This window comes from Pyxicephalus adspersus, chromosome 1, assembly GCF_032062135.1.
Source record: "Pyxicephalus adspersus chromosome 1, UCB_Pads_2.0, whole genome shotgun sequence".
Taxonomy (NCBI): domain Eukaryota; kingdom Metazoa; phylum Chordata; class Amphibia; order Anura; family Pyxicephalidae; genus Pyxicephalus; species Pyxicephalus adspersus.
In genome coordinates, this window is record NC_092858.1 from 135,345,614 (window position 1) to 135,363,863 (window position 18,250).

The window sequence follows — 18,250 nt, forward strand, 5'->3', positions numbered from 1 at the left end:
TGAAAGGGACCTTAATATAGCTATAACAAAGTAAGAATGGTTGTGCCTGGGAGTATCTAATTGAAAGGGACCTTAATATAGCTATAACAAAGTAAAAATGTTATTGAAGTGTATGGTGTATGAAGAGTTACTGATAACTGTGTTTGGAGGCTTTCTTTACATCAGAAAAGCTTTAACGCAATCTGGAATTTGAGATTAGAATGTCTAGTCTAACTCAAACTTCCATGTCGTACTGTACAAACAAAAAAACTGAAGAATCTTTGCTTTTGCTACCATGGCAGGTCTAACCAAAAATACAAATCTGTTACTATTTAAAGGAAGAAATGCAACATTTTAACTGAATATATAATTTTTAATCTGTAGATTGGTAAAGTTCACCCCATTTGTGAAACGGTTCTGTATACTGAGTAAATCTTATATTAATGCAATGGAAGAGTTTGGGCAAATTCAACGCTAATGGAGCATAAAAGTGCTTTTTGTCTGGAAGTGAGATCATTTTTTAAAAATTCTAGGCATGATCACTTTCCTCTTTCCCGAGCTCCATTCTCATCTTTGCAGGAACAGTCTGATAGTAGCAACACAGCTTAAATAAACTAGAAACATTTCAAATGATCCATAAAGGATTAATAGGCGCCACAGGAAGTCCTATAGGCTTAGTGTATACATCTTCCATCTCTTCCCCCTTGATGAGCAGTAAATGAGATTCTGAACAGTTTCAATGTCATCCAATAACAGCACTAGACATCTCCTGTCCAAGAAAGGCAAACCTTTTATCGAGAATGTGTTAACATTAATAGGAAGTGGTAGGAGCAAAGAGCCAATGCAATCTGGTCAACTGTTCACATGTAACTTGCACAGAACAACAACAACATGGTCCTGAGCAATAAAATTAAAATAAGGAGTACAAATGACTGCTATTATTTTGGCACAGATAATCTATGCTGAAACGCTTACAAAGAAAACAACAGAAAAAAAAACTCTATTTCTTTCAATACAATTTTCTTGTCTCCCCACTGACTTGTATGATTACTACAGAAAGAATGGCTCCAAACATGTTTCTCAATTGAATCTTCAATCAATATCGGCAAAAAAGAAAGACGGATGGAAATATATTACAGCATTAGTTACGGTTTGCAAAATAGACATTGCTTTCTGGACAGTGTAGTAATGCCCACTGCTTATCGGTTTAGTCAAAATAACCTGAAATGTTTAGGACAGCATTAGGTAGAGGAGCTTGGAAACTTACATTAGACCACAGGAAAACTGCCATGCATATGCTGAAAAAGTATATACAAATGTTTATTACCAATATTATAGACCGCAAGCCCCTCTGCTTGGATACATAGCTGATGTAATTATACTATCATCCACAAACCAGATAATTAATTGTAGACATGTCTATGTCAATAGGAAAATTCTCAATATTTTTTTCTCTTATGTCAAACAATAATTTGCCGTTGCTAGTATAGGAGCATTGCAGTACAGCCTTTACCTAACAAGGAGATGTTTAAAAAACAAAAACAAAACAATAAAAAAAAAAAAAAAAGATTTAGACCATAATCCAGCGTGTGTACATAGTTTAAACCAGTGTTTCTTGACCCCTTTTTTTTACATGGGGAACCCCTTCAAATAAATCCGCAACAAATACTATATGCATTCATTGCTGGCCAATGGGAAGAATGCCATCCTTACAGATATCCAAAAAGATCATTGGTGTCACTGACCGGAGAGTCACAAACTACTCCCTAACTGTGCAACCAGACACCAAAGTAAAATACAGAACCCAACCCAAACTACTGCTCAAGCCTAGCAACCTCTGGAGGAATCTTGGCTGAGAAATGCTGCTTTAAATCATAAGTCAAATCCTTGTTAATATCTGTGAGGTAGCATATCTTATCCCTGTATGTGCATAGTAAACACTTCATCTTTATTACAATATGTCCTTCAGAAATGCTCACTGTCAATTGTAGCACTGTAGTGGTAACTCAGAATGGGAAATGTTTGACCACTATATAGACAGAAGTAGTCTTTAGCTGCATTCACCACATAGGCATGTGAGTTTTCAGCTGGGCCAGCACTAAATGAAAACAAACCCTAAGCTACTTATCACTTACAAACATATTTATAAAGAAGTTAATCAATGTCCTTTGGTATAAGACAAGGCTTTACCCATTTACCCATTACATGACCAGGCTTGACATCAATTCAAAATCAAAACCCGATTCCTATAAAAAATAGATTGTGGCCATCATAAAAAAAAAATTGACCACTGAAAACAAATGCCACCGTCAGTAAAGCCCTACAAATGTCATGCTGCCTGCAAGTAGTGACGAATTACTACATCAATTACATAAAAGCAGAGATAAGAAAAGGATATAAAAAGGGGTTTTCTGCTGCCTAACTACTGCTACTGATCATTTGAGGGTTTTTTTTTTAAATGACGGCTAAACGCAGAAACTACTCTCTACTCTGAGAAAAGAAATGTGCATGTTTTCCCAAAGGCATTATTAACAATTAATAATCATTACAGTGGTGCCTTGTTTACCTGACCTTGTGTAAATTCAGCAGCCTTATAATTAGACCCACATTTTGCACATTTGTATATTTTCGTGCATAGATTTGACTCATTCATTCATCCATTAAAATTCACTTGACAGACGTAGATGGATAATCAAGCTACAATTTGTATTTACTGGATTATAGAAAATTGCCCAAACTGTTGTTAAGTTCAAGGAAAGCACATTCTTGTCTTTCTCTTGTCACCGATGTAAAAGCAATTACACATCATAGGATGGTCCCAAAGCTCCACAGAGATGTTGCAGCTTTTTTTTTCTCTTGTATCTTAAAGAATTATTTTATTCCAGGAGTGGTGAGGTTTATTTGATGCTGTCTGGAAAGTGACTACATCTATATAGCAAGGCCTGTGGAAGTAATGCAGTGTGCTAATTAAGTCAAAGAAAGCTATTATTCCCTGATGGTAGACCAAAAAATGTGGTTTCCCCAAGTACATGGACATTGCAATTCATTCAGGAATAGAACTGCTAAGTATTGTGTCTGTAGGCTAATCTATAAACCTCAGTTTCTGAACGTGAATAGATTGTGCATTCACATTTCGATTAAAAAAAGTTGTGTTTTGATAGCTTGGATCTTTACATTATGCACAGAACACTTAGTACCGACAGTGGTCAGATGAGCAGAAAATACTTTATTATTTCATAAGATAAAAAATAGTGTAAATGTACAGGTAACGTAAGCTGCTGCTTGCAACTCTTGAGATTAAGCATTATGAAATAGGGGAAAAAAAGTCTGGGAAAAAAAATCATCATTCTGGCACTTGCTAATTAAAGCGGACCTAAATTCAAAATGTGTACTTTACATAAAAGGGTAGACAACCCTTTAATATAAAGTAAAAATTGCATTTAATAAAAAAAAAAAAAAAAAGTGCCAGAACCTCCCCTTTGTCTTGATTGGAGATACCTACATCATGCATTCTGAGAGGCTCTTGGCTGCTCCCCCGAAATTGGGCATGAGCAGAATGAGCCCTGGTGGAAAAAAATTGCTGAACTCACACATGCACAGTGAGATTAGCAATCTTTTTCCCCATCTATGTAGCTCGATCTTGGGTCTGAGGCAGTGCAAGATCAGTTTAGTATTCAGTTTATATGAATAGCCAAACTTTAAATAAGTCTTTTGCCTCACCAAGGACTGGTAATATGAATTTGCTCAGTTATAAAAAAACAAAACAAAAAACATAATGCCACTAGCTCCAGGTAAACTACTGGAATATTAATTCAGACTAAGCATGAATGCCCATATCGTAAGGAAGCAGGTGAAAGGTTCCCCAGTCAAGGGCTGTGGGCTCTATTCTAGGTCCAATGCTGTCAGTGTTCCAGACAAAGCAGTGCTATACCTAAACATCTCTATAATCTAATTTTACACAGTTTCATTTAGGTGTCAATTAGAGCTTAAAAAACAAAAAAAAAAAATGACCGCACCACAATAGTTAGGGCAACAGAATCATTGAACAAAATTGGTATAAAACAACAAAACTGGCAACATTTGTGGCAGCTCATTAAAAAAGAATTGAACCAATTAAATTCCGTTAACAAAGTTACAAAGTTTTTTAACTGCACAGACAACACAGACAACAGCAGGCAGCAAACCAACACACAGGGCAGATGTGGACTAGATTTGTAGGCAGGACCAAAATATTGAAAGACAACACCACCTGCCTTTGAATCACAGTGCTACCCAAAAGAAAAGTGAGATATTAAACACCTTTTAAATAATGTGATGGAAACCTAAAATCAATAAAAGAAATACCCTCATAGGTGTGTACATGTAAACTGATCCAAAATAAATCCCCAGCATTGCTTGCTCTAAGGAATAGCTCTTACTACACTTACATAGCACTTAATGACACATTCGTACATCCTGAGGGTACCACTTCAAAATGAATCGGCTAAACAAACTTCCCAGCAGCACTTGACAGTGTTACACCTATTCTTTCTACTTCCAAAAGCAGTACAGAATTAATTACCAGTTCTACGGATCTATTGTAAGTATAATAGACTAAAGAGCTATCACAGACACATTTATTGTAAAAGCGCCATCCCAAGAGTGTCTCGTTGAGGGCCAAAACGATTAACACAAATGCTTTGTCAGATCAAAAGATAAAAACCTGCACCTCCCAATTGCAGAATGAATTAGAACAGTGGGTTATCTTTCAAATTAACCAGGGCAGTTAGTGAAGAAAATTTCATGAAAGTGTAATTCTTAGCCTTTGTGAATCCCCAGCAGGCATTCTGCCAGCTGACAAGATGATGAAATTTCTTGCTTAAAAAACCTTCACTTCTGAAATTAGATTTAGCTTGGCATTTCTATTTTTGCTCCCTCCTCTTCAATAAAAAGCCACTATATCAATTATTGTGCCGCAGCGTAATTAGTGTGCTTATGCATGTCCTATATAAGTCAGCACTATCTGCACTAAGTGATATTCTAAACCTTTTAGATTCAATGAAGCAATGTAGTACAGTAAAATTATTGCTTTAAAAATTACAGGCAAGGAAAAAGTAATAAATTAACATCCATAACAGGTGGTATTATAATTGACCCACATATTCATTAACATAAGTATTACATAAATGATGACATGTATATTAGTAATGACCAGCTCATCTTCCAGGACCCATACAGGAACGATTTCAGTTCCTTTACCAGTGTCGCAGGTGCGGTAAGTGCTGCTCTCTTAGGCCTCGTCCATGCAGGCTTCAGTTTACAATTGATAGGCTAAAGAGCAATTTCCGCAGCAAACATTATGGCATTTAAAAAGCTTTCTAGCTTACATACAAGCATTCGTCTTAAACCTTTCTCCCTAGTGCATGTGGGTTTCATCTTGTGTAGAAGATGTGTGTAGCAAGCTTTTATCAACTTTTTAATTCCAGGTTGGAGAAAAAAAAAGTCATAATAGGAGATGCAGTCTATTTACATGTGCTCATGTCAGGCTTCATGCAAGCTTTACTTGCTTACTTAAAACGTGTTCAAAATGTGCTAGGATGGTTTTCAATGGATTTAATACTTGTTTTGTCAGTTTACAAGAATAACTTGCTATAAGTTTTCTTGTATTCACCACTGTGATGATCTATGTATCCATCTTTTCCTCTGTTCCAGCATTGCAGACTCATGGGCATCCAAACACTTTCATGACTTTTTGAGATACTTTTCTTTATGGTTCCATCCTAGATGGGGATAAGAGGCATCAGACACTATTGTGTTACGAAGGGGCTAGAGTAGTGGAAAAGAGGGAAGGCAGAAGGCTCAGACTACCAGTGAAGTAAACCTCTTCATCTTTTGCAGGAAACCTTAGAGTTATAGCAAGAGTATAGGTTGTTTTATTCAAATGCTATTTTGATTGGGCAAAGCTTTCAAGCTTTCAGCCACTTTGGAAGCTTGTCTTCTCCATTCCATATTAGAAATAGGCAGTATTGAGGCAGTCTGAGGCAGTATGGAGGAGGGCAAGCTTTGGCACAACCAATCTTGGGAATCTGAAGATCAGAAAGGCCCAAGGTTTAAGTTACTTTATGTGATGGATTACCTTTAAAGACAGTCTGCATTCAACATTATGAGCTACAGTTAATTCCATAAATATTTGGAAAGAGAACTTTTTTCTAATTTTGGTTCTGTACATTACCACAATTAATTGGGTTGAACAAAGAGATGCATAAAAATGTGAGGAACTAAAGCCTAAAGATTTTTTTTTTTTTTACACAATCACTTTATTTCAGGGGCTCAAAAGTAATTAGAATATTGTCTCAAAGGCTATTTCATGGGCTGGTGTGGGCAATTCCTTTGTAATGTCATTAAAAATTAAGCCGATAAACATGGGGGCAAAGGAGCTCTCCATGCAGGTGAAACAAGCCAACCTTAAACTGCCCATCTGAGAAATTTTTACAATATTAGGAGTGGCAAAATCTAGAGTTTGGTACATTAAGGGAAAGAAACAAAGCACTGGTGAACTCAGCAACGCCAAAAGACCTTCCCCATGCAGGTGGACGATCGCAGAATCATTTCCATGGTGAAGAGAAACCCCTTCACAACAGCCAACCAAGTGAACAACACTAACATGGTGGAGGCAGTGTGCTGGCTTGGGCGTACATGGCTGCCAGTGGCACTGGGACACTAGTGTTTATCCATGATGTGACACTGGACAGAAGCAGCCGAATGAATTCTGAGGTGTTCAGAGACATACTGTCTGCTCAAATATAGCTAAATGCAGTCACATTGATTGGGAGGCGTTTCATAATACAGATGGAATCTTCGGACAGAAGGGCCCACAAACAAACACCAACTGAAAGCCTCTGCAGTAAAGGCCTAGCAGAGCTTTAAAAAGGAGGAAACCCAGCATCTGGTGATGTCCATGAGTTCCAGACTACAGGCTGTCATTGCCAGCAAAGGATTTTCAACCAAGTATTAGGAATGAACATTTTATTTTCAGCTTTTTAATTTGTCCAATTTCTTTTGAGGCCCTGAAATGAAGTGATTGTGTTGCTCACATTTTTTATGCAGTATTTTTGTATACATAGAATGGAGATATTCCAACTAATTAAAGCACAAAGACAAAGCAAACTACTTTATAAGAACACTGTATTTAAAATACTGAATTGTGATATACAATTTTATGTGCATTTAAACTGCATTTTGTAGAAAGTATTAGAAATGCAAGTACCTGTTTTGCATTTCACATACTATTTTTTTGACCATAAGACATCAAGGAACCTTGTCGTGAGGGACAAATAAAATCACGAATTGCTGGCCTCCTCCTTAAAATACTAGCTACCTAGAGGTGTACAACCAGAGAAGTAAATTTACCAAACTGGATTCCCAACGCTGAGCCCACAAAAGGCAGGCAGGCAGACATTAAAGAGCACAGATCAGCATTGGATGTCCTCCATCAGCTGATCTTTTTCCCATTACTGACATACCATGCCTTGTTCTACACTGTGGAGGCAGCCCTCCTGGTAGAAGCACAATTATTCTTTATTTCAAATATCATAAGACTAGAATTTGGAGGTAGCAGAGACTTAGATGGTAAACTGCAGATACATGGCTATCAGGCTAAAGCTACGTACACACGGCAGATTTTTGTATGTACAGCACCGTTCATGCATCGTGCAGTCCCTTGTCGTTGGAAAGGATCGTGAAAGATCCTTTCCAACGACAAAATTGCAAGTGTGTACGCACCTTTAGTACACTTTGAATTTATGAAAACAAAACAAACACAAAGTAAGACTTTGTATCCTAGTGCTTAAGTACATTTAACATTTTCAAATTATTCCAGTAAGTGAGCACATTTTTATTAATTTTTTTAAATCAGTTCCATTATACAAGCCAGAAGATAAGCATGACAGCCAGGCAAAATGACATTTTGGGAAATAGGTCAGCAATAGCAGTCTACATTTTAACTATTATAGATTGCACTTGAGTGAGCCGGTTTTGAAAGCTAGGTGGACATGCTTCTTGAATATGCAGGCTTCCTAGTTGGGAACCCACTACTGGCATGTAGAATATACAATCTTAAAAGTTTAACTTACTGTCTGATATGCTTGTCCCAAGATCAGTGGTGCAGTAGGTAAGCCAAGTATCATGACCAAATATATAAGGTATAAATTTAGGAAGCAATATTGAAAATGACAGCTCCCAAAGTCTATCACTACAGGTTCATTTTCAAAACAAATATGGAAGGTGCTTAAATAGATAGGATGCCTGTTTGTATGCATCCTTGTAGCACACAAATACAATAGAGTAGACTGCTCTATCAGCTTCCAATAATATCAACAGTGTGCATTAGAGGCGCTTCAAATGTGCATGTCAAATGTAATTCATAAAAGCTCATCTACACAATTCAGCCATGCACATTTTACATTACCATACCTAAAATTACTATTTTTGCTCTCAGTGTCTTTTTTTGCACACCTTGCATGGCAGCTATTGGTTTTACTCCATGATTGGAGCTTACACAACTTACAGGAAATTGCAGCTTCTGCCTGTTTTCCATTCAGCAAGCTTTCTTTCCTTTCTATTCATTTTTTTGAAAACAGGATTATTGCTATATATGTGAACATGTTAATTTTGGAAGGGAAAGGGACTCTGAACGTTAATTAATGCTTTCAGTTATCTGTTTTGACAACCCATACCTGTCAGAAATCTGAGGTTTTTAATCACGAAAGGAAATGACTGCATATATATTAACAAGATTTTACAATGCAGAATGTATTCAATGAAATGATGAAGATGTGATTAACCCTTTGTTGATTAAAAAGAAATTGTCATGGATGCATTATGATGATCTTAAGAGGACTTAAAGAGAAGCATTTATAATTTAAATTGGCACTATTGTCTTGCAAGTGCAGTTTTACTTTTTTGTTAGCTGACTTCAGAGTAGAAGTATCAGTTTAAAGTAGATATAAAAAGTATACACACCCATGTTAAAATCCCAGGTTTTTGTGATATAAAAAAAATGAGAATTTAATTTTTTCCCCACCTTTAATGTGATCTATAACCTGTACAAATCATTTGAAAACCAAAACAGATTTGTTAGGGGGAAAAAATATAAAAAATAAAAAACATACAATAATCAGGTTGTGTGCAAAACCTTGGGATACATACACACGTCCAATAATTGTTCTTGGAAAGGATCTTTTACGATCCATTTCAACAACATAACGGCTATGCATAGAGCGCTGTTCTGCTCCATGGAGAGGAGAGAACGTGTGAGCGCCACGACGCTGCATTCTCTGCCTTCATTTGTCTTGCCGTTGTTCGTCGATCCACCAGAACAATTCCCATCTGATGCTATCAGACGGGAATCATTCGACGAGTATATGTTGCCTTAAGCTTACACCTTGTTGTATCACCTTTTTTGATTTAATTACTGCATTTAGTCTTCTTGGGTAGGAGCCTAAGCATGATGGGAAAAGTTTTGGAATAATTTATTTTGGTCTCCTATTTATCACAAAATCCCAGTATTTTACCAGGGTTGTGTACAGGTTTTATAACCTTTGTATATGCTGGGTCCATTTCTATTGCAAGGTCCCCCGGTTTCTTTAATAGAACTGGGGCATTTATGGATAGGAAATGAGATTTCCCCAACCTCCAACCTCCTTCGCTGAAAAAGGAAACTTATCTATCTCACAGGTGTCAACCAGTTTCAGCATATATAAAAGTTACAAACATTTAGGGTAAAGTATGTGAAAACCATTGTTGTTTTCTTTTAGTCACAAAATATATTGCAATGTTAAAAAACAACATTGTCAATGATGCACTGACTACATAAAGCACACAAAAATTCAGTAAAAACATATATAACCACCAAGCTAGTTAATTCACATTATAGAAGCCATTTGAGAACAGCTGTTCTGTGGAAATACTTAAAGCAAATTTATATGCAAGGCAGTGATTCCTTGTTTACAAAATCACCCATCTTTATAGATTAGTTTATTATTTCTAAAGCAAAGTAAATTCTATTTCATCTATTTAATGTGCAGCTTACAATTAAAAAATCATCCTGCTCAATGCGACATGGCAGGAAAGTATCCCACGTGGCCCATTAGAGCAGCATACATACAATTATTCCACCGTTCAGCTTCCCCCTTTACAAATTTTGCCAAAGTTCTGGAAGAATGACAAGTTAGAAGCCTTTAAACCAAACATACACTAACACCGATAAGATGCAAATGCAATTGTCCTATTTAGCTGTAATCTTCACGTGCACATGCCAGAGAATTTTACAGGTACATCCTAATTAAACATGCAGAGGTTACATTCACGCTCATTCACGGATACAGAAGTCTGAGTGGTTCCAATATTTAATTGCCAATTATTGTGTGTAGTTGGCTGTTGTCCTTGCAGTGGTTCAATGATCTCAAAATGACATTATTCCTTTGAATAGTCTTATATATGAATCCGATGAAATATGGACTTGTGTGTTCCATAATTCAATAACCCAGTAAATACTAAAGCCTGAGAAAAAGGTTGCACAACACAGATTCACATACAAGAAGCTTAAACCCACATCATGGCAATGGGATAAAAACTGCAAACGATCATAAAATACTGAAATATTGGAAATAGGGGGAGTTTATATGCAGCTTAGATAGGATTTTTTTTCAGGCAAAAAATGCTTTAACCAAATCTAGTTGTTTACACTCCTAATTTTAGTAGTAGTATGTCATTATTAAATAACCTGGGAATACTGTCTAAAAAGCATTTGTTTGCAAGACAGAAAGACCATCCTTACTTAGGAAATGAAAGTAGGGTCTTGTGTATACCAATGGAGATTCTATTTGTCAAGGTTTACAAAATATGTATTTTTATTTGCTTGATTTGATTTTGCATACTGGATCTACAGGGGCCACATAGACTTACCGGTGCCACCATTTAAAAAACAAACAAAAAAAAACCCTGCTTTGTAGAGGCATTCATTAAGTCAATACTTCATGAATGGGCAGGGTTAGAGATTGTGTCAATGGTCAAATAATGGTGTTTCTGGAAATCTGTATGAGCAGCAATGGCTGCTCCCATACTAGTCCAAGCAGTTTGTCTTTAAGGCTTAGCTATAATTACTATGTTTAACACCAAGAAACAATAAGCATACCCAAAATATATTTGTGCTTGCAGTGGTGTCTAAACACAACAAATTAAATCACTTACACAATAGTACTTTTTTATGTGTCGTCTTATGTCCAAAAGAAGCTTATTGTGTATCTGTGTTGTATACTCTAAAGGTGAAGCATTGCATTCAGGTTTACTGCATTGGAACAAGCTGGGCTCAATCTGCACTCCCTGCAAAAAAAAAATAAAAGCAGCATTACTCAATACAATAAAATTATCACGGTAGGAAAACATAACATTATCCACCTAAAACTGCCTGCATTTTGGGAACTAGTGGGTTAAGCACTGAACTGGCCCCCACCCACAGGCAAATTACATAAGCACAACTAATTTGCCTATTTTTTTATTAAATAAATTAAATAAAGGAGAAAAGTTTAGCAATTATTTGGCCTTTATAAAGCCCACAAGGCCTTATTTCTCCCGAAATTATAGCTTAAGGCAACCAAATGAAAGGGAAAGGTGAAGATGATGGTGCAGGATTGAGGATTGGCTAGAGACCAGGTAAAGAGGTGTCTGGCAGTACCTACTGCTTTGACAGAATATTTGCTTAAAATGGCTGTCAGGTTCACGTTAAAGGTGTATGGAAAGACCTGACAGCAGCAATCATTTTCACAACTTCACTGGAAAATAACAGCCAAACAGAAGATTGATTTTTACTCGTTGCCATCACTGCTGTCCAGTTATTTCTTCAAACAATGATAACAAGTGCAAAGTATAGAAAGTACAGACAACAAAAGAATAAACACCAGCATTTAAAAAAAAAAAAAAAAATCCCTTTTTTACGTGCACCACAATGAATAGATATTTATTAAAAGGTGAATATGTAAATAGGGAGGTCATGCTGCCTTGTTAACAATTGTGTTTTAACTTCCATAACGTGTTTACCACATATTGATGCAAGTTTCAGGCATTTTGCCTGAATTTGCAATAGACCGTTTGCAGGGGTAAAAATGTTGCATAAACATTTATCAATGTAAAAAAATAAGCTTAAAAGCAGATTAAAAACACAATGCAATTTGTTAAAATCCACATGAAAAGCACCCAAGAACACAATTAGGAGTATTACATATTTATTGTTACCCAAACCCAGATGTGGCAATAGGGAAATGTGTTTACCATCATCCCTCCTGATTTGAAGGACAAACACAGAATTGAAGATACCATAATTTCAACATAAGTTTTCCAAAAGAAGTTATCTGCATCTAACATTTTATGCATGTTTTACCTCCAAAAGCTCTAAAAAAAAAGCCCAATACATTATGAAAATTATGCCAGCATCTCAAACGTTGGGCCTGATTTATTAAGGCTCTCCAAGGCTGGAGAGCATACACTTTCATCAGTGAAGCTGGGTGATCCAGAAAACCAGGAAAGGTCAGGAATAGCCATTTGCTATTTGTTTTAAAATGTTTTCAATCCTGGTCCAGATCCATTCCAAGTTTGCTGATCACCCAGGTTCACCAATAAAAAATGTATCCTTTCCAGTTTTGGATAGCTTTAATAAATCAGGCCACATTGTCTTTCTATACTCACTGCATCCATTAAGTAGGCCTTTGCTTGTTTGATTGATTTTTGATACTAGACTCTGAAGAGTGGTTATACCAGTGCTCACCACCAGGGCATTTTTTGATTCTAAAGACAGTTTATTTGACACCAATGATCTTTTTGGCTAACTAAGGGTGACATACTTACCAATGACCAGCAGGGTAAGATACATTCTTTCTACTTACCCCTACATTTTAATGTAAGGTGAGCTATGGATATATTCATTATAGTAGGGGTTCCCCAAGACCTGAAAGGTATTTCAAGGGGTCTTCATGATAGAAAGGATGTGGTGTATCCTAGGCCCTAGTGTCACATATAACATTTGCCTTAGACCCCCCATAATATAACAGTTCACATTAAATAAAATTACTGACATACGGAGAGGTCTGTTCAACAAAAACATTCTGAAAATGTTAGGGGTAGTGCCCATCTTACTTTCACCGCAGCAATTAGATTTTCCAAACTGTACTCATTGCCTGAAAGACTATATCTGATATACAAAAAGCTCATCTGCATAAAAAAAAAAAGGCACTGTTTTTTTTTTCTTTTTACCAGGGGTTCTCAAAAAGGTAACATCTTTGTAGCATGTCTAAGATATGAGAATTCAGTTATTCAGAGTTGCTTGTATAAGAAATATACAAGAGAAATTCAAAACAAGATGTGCTAGCAGAGGGTGTATTAGTACGGGTGGATTAATACAAAATAAAACCATACTAACCGAGCCATCAAAAACATTGTCATATATGTTCTCTGTTCCACATCTGGGGCAGCTGAAATTAAATCGCTCACAGTCTCTGTATTTTTCTTCATCGGTTATCTGAGCAGGACCTCCCAACAAAGCATCATTTTCTTCATCTTTTTGATAGTGATGCTGAACCCGGAACTGCGAAGGATCAAGGCCTAAAAGAATTGTGAGAAGTTTTTAAAGATATTAACCTATTGCACAAATTCATTCTTGAAAATCCATACATTTATAAAAGCTTAGAAGCTATAAAGTTTATATTTCCTTGAAAGTTTTCGTGTTTTATTGATATAGAACCCTAAATCAAAGTAGATTTGATTTTGAACATTTACAACATTTTCCTCATCATGTGAACTATATAACAAACCTCCGCAAATTGAATTACAATAAAAACCACAATAACCGATTACAATGGTATACAGCACCTTTAAATCAATATGTAGTAGCTATACCTTTGGCAGCAATTACAGTGTGGATAGAACTCTCTTGGATGTGCACATGTGGACACTGCAATTTTCCACCCAATTTCAGGTGTGTTAGGTTGCATGGGGTTTGCAAACAAAGCAAATTTTTCTAATCTGTCCATAAAGTCTTTATAGGACCGAGACCTGCACTAGAACATGCCCATTCAGGGCATTAGCACAATGTTTTAGCCCTGTGTATTATTGGCTTGTATTGAAGCCAAATTTGCCTTGGCTTAGGTATCTTAGGTCTTGCAGGCTGCATCAGATTTTTCCTCAGGATTTTCTTTTGAATTCATTCTAACCTTCCCAAGTCTTCCAGGGCCTGCTCCAGAGAAACATTACCACAACTATTTTTATGATAATATACTATGCTAGTCTTATGTAAAAGTTAGTTAAAATTAAAATTTGCTTTCAAAATCTTACATCCAAGGATATGCAGAGGTTTACAAATGCTTGGCAAGCATTTGCCTGGCAAACCGCAGAAGGAAAGGTCATGTAAGTTTTATCAAAAGTTTTTTTTATCACCACTTCCCAAAGCACTGTGACTGGTGAAATGCCTGGGCAACAGTTATCATGTATAACATATAACTACCTAAAACCACGAAGATGTACCTTCCCAGAACACATGAATTCCATTTATTCAAGAGCCATGTGTTTTTCTAGTTTGTGACAGAATGTATTCGTTGTCATGGTTGTGATGTTTGGATGTTGTCTAGAAACTTTAGAAATTTTACGAATTGTGGAAACAGACACTGCCAACATATATATTAAAAAAAAATCCCTGTCTGTTGCTAACAGTTACATGTGCATAGAGTTTGGTTTATGGACATGAGTTCCTACAGAAACTTACAAAGGAAAATCACAGCTAATTAAACTGAGTAAAAGCGATCATTTAAGCCTAGAGCAGGCATTAGTGTAGAATGTTAGAGTACGTGCCAATCATCTAGTGCTTTACTCTCTCTCTCTGTCAGAAACCAATGAGAAGCAATATCCACTTGTTTAATTGAGGATTTTTATGAGAGTATTGAATAGCTAATGTTTCTCTAGTATATAATATTACTTATGCAGTGTATTGACAGAAAGCATTATGCAACATGAAAGCATAATAATCGTTCAAGTGTGAAGGCTAATCTGGAGCAACATTGGCGATAAAAATAGCGCCATACGCAACAAAGAATATCAATGTCATTTAGGTAATTTCTCTTTACTAGAGTTGGTAATTATTTTTTTTTTTATTTTGCAGAATGCCCGTTTACAAATTTAAATATTCATAGAACTTAAAAATAAAGGTATATCAAACACACACATTTTAAATTTATCTAGTGTTATTGTGAAACAAACACCTTTAGATAAAAATTAATTTTACTGTTCGACAAAAACGTTATAAATTTTTTTTAAATGAAATAATAAAATATGTACTGCACAGTTTCTGAACCAGGGACCTTGAAACCTCCTCAAGAGATTGCTAGGGGTTCCTTGAGCATGACCTAAACGTTTCTTTACGAATACCCCATTGTAAAAAGGTTGAGCGGTCTCAAGGTCTGCAAGAGCAGATAAATGGGGGTAAAAAATTTAGCTAGACCTCTAAAACTTCTTTTTACTTGGTATAGAGTAGCTTTCAGGCCATTTCCACAATATCCAGTTGAGTCCAGATGCAAGAAGGAGAGGACAGCTTTCATAGTAATACCACAACCCTCAAAAAAGGATACTTGATTAGAAAAAAGAAAGAAAGAATATGAAAAAGTGACAGAAAAAAAGGAGGCAAGTCTCAAGTCAAACAACAGAGATGAGGGGAAAATGCTAAACAACAAGTCATGCTATCAGTAAGTTGGGTTAATACTGGACTGGCCTACAATGTTTTCTAGTTTCCAAACCTCCCAATAATGGCATTATAACACAAGGGTACAAAACGTCCTGCATCCCATACTTCGGAACGTGGTTATTAAACACCTTTTTGTGTTTTATTCACCTATCGTAATATTCTTTACATTAACAGGAAGAGTATGTCTCTCCATTATAGTGACAGCAGGTCTAAAGACTCCGGAACTTAACGCAGATACCCAACTAGGAAATCACGCAAAAGATAAGAGGGGCTTAACTATCTGGAATCAATAAAATTCTTAGTAGAACAGAAAGACTCTTAAAAGGAAGACCCAAAGATAAGAACTCATGTCTTAAAAAATTCTTAATATTTCCATGTGTCATACTTTACTGTAGCAATAGAAACCTCAGTGTACAACAACAATCTTACATAAAGTAAGAAAATTAGCATATTCCACCAACCTGAGCGAGGTGGTGTAAGAAAAGGTGTTAATTGGTAGAAAATCTCTTGCTTGGATGCTAAGTGTGTGAAGGCGACATAAATAGGCAACAAATGAATAATCAAAGACTGACTCTCTTCCTGACACAGCCTCCACATCAAGATTTTAAAAGTATTTTCCTTCATTTAGTGTGTCAACTTAAGTAGCTAGCAATGGGGTGGGGTGGGAGGGGGGAGATGTTTCATAATAAATGTAGTATTCACATTGAGCTCAATGCTCATAATTGTGTGTCTATTTAACACTTTAGTTTCTGGACTTCTGTGACATAAGGAAAAATACTTCTTACTGTGAAAACGCTGTTCAATAACGCGGCAAAGACCAACAGGACGAAGATGTGCAGCCATTGCCTGTTTTTTTAATGGCCTTTTCTTCTATCGTTGCAAAAATCTCCTCCCAGGCTTCTAGTTCATAAATGGCACATCAATTTTTACACTTTTCAAGTCCTTTTAAATTGTGGAATGTCTAGCTATCCTGAGCTGTCAAACATTGAACATGAGAGAAAATGCAAAGCATAGAAGCAATAACAACTTTTCAATGGCATTTGGTACACACAACATGTGCTCCATTGCACCGATAGGATTACAGGGTAATTCAACAGAAAATAGAGTATATTTTAGAATATGGATGAGTTCTCTTTCTCTTTTCTAAGCATACTTTTTCTTTATAAAACGTACATAGCAGGGTTTGGTAGTACTATGATATGCTCACCAGCTTCCCTCATGGCTGTATCCACCTGCCATGTGGCACTGTGGCCTCTTGTTTGCTAAACAAAATCCTAACACCAAGCTGCTGGGGGTAAGGGGGGGGGGACAACTACCATTTCACAATGTAAGGGAGGACCCTGGGAACTGGCCTAGATGAAACCTCATTTCAGCACCCAGCTCCATTATCACTTCATGACACTGACAAAGCCAATTGGCCCCGTTAATTATTTCAGATTTACTCTCTGGATCATGGCAGCTTGTAGCATTTATCACTGTAGCTAGCGGCCTAACCTTTTATCTTATCCCCACCCCGGGAGAAGGAAAATGGAATTGATATATTTTACAGGGAGGAGGGATTATTTGCTCTGAAAAGGGGTAAAATCATTACAGAACAAGACAAAAAAAAAACAAAAAAACTCATGACTATATCAAAACCTAACTTTATGAATTAACACACACACACACACACACACCTTGTTAGTCTGTAATGTTTGAGAATACCTGCAATGTAATACTTTGAACCTGCATTTTATATGACAGAAATGAACACTGGCACAAAAACTGGACAATGCCTTGTTTACATGAATTGCAGTGCTGCCACCTAGTGGCAAGTAAATTCAGAATTTAACTTTTTAAATTACTGTAATTATTAAAAATCAGAAAGTAGAAATTGTAAGAAAGTGATTTACCATTACCAAAAAAAGCTGCCAAACAAGCCAGAAACACCCCTAAACAAGCCAGAAACACCCCTGAACAATCCAGCAAACACTTGCAAGTCTTTAGTGAACGTTTGAAAACATGTAGTGTTGGGTCCCAAATAAACCAAGAGGATTGCAAACTAGTATAAAAAATATCAAAACCTAGTCATGGGCTTCAATAAAGTACTGCAACTAAAAACATGCCAAATGGAGTAGCAAAAATTTAACAACATAGCTTACCCAGAAAGGATACACAAATCTCCACTTGCATTTACACAAATAGAATTGTTAAATAGTAAAAGTCTAGGGTGTCTATTGTGTGAATGTTTTCACATAGACACCCTAAGATTTAAAACTTTCACCCAATATTAAAAAACGTTTTAAATTGTATTCAACTGGAATGAGTGTTGATTTTCAGTCAAAGTTGTGTGAAATTTTATGTGAAAACATTATATACAGTGCTGTGTAAAATGTTGGCGCTATATAAATCCTGTTTATTAATAATAATAATAATAATATTAATTTATATAAATAGCCCCATGTCTAAAAAATGACTAAACTGTTACGAGCCCATTTGACTTTGACACACAAAAGCAAAAAAAAAAAAAAA

At 36.2% G+C, this 18,250-nt stretch overlaps 1 protein-coding gene across 1 annotated transcript in view; it reads right to left on the bottom strand.

Moving 5' to 3' along the window:
* The window catches only part of POLA1 (DNA polymerase alpha 1, catalytic subunit), a 139,765-nt gene that overhangs the window by 57,924 nt on the left and 63,591 nt on the right, over window positions 1–18,250 (bottom strand). Inside the window, exons 33-34 of the mRNA XM_072427871.1 lie at window positions 13,430–13,611; window positions 11,209–11,340 (exon numbers count right to left, since the gene is read on the bottom strand). Of these exons, the coding sequence (XP_072283972.1) occupies window positions 11,209–11,340; window positions 13,430–13,611 (314 nt within the window). The remainder of the gene's footprint in view (window positions 1–11,208; window positions 11,341–13,429; window positions 13,612–18,250) is intronic.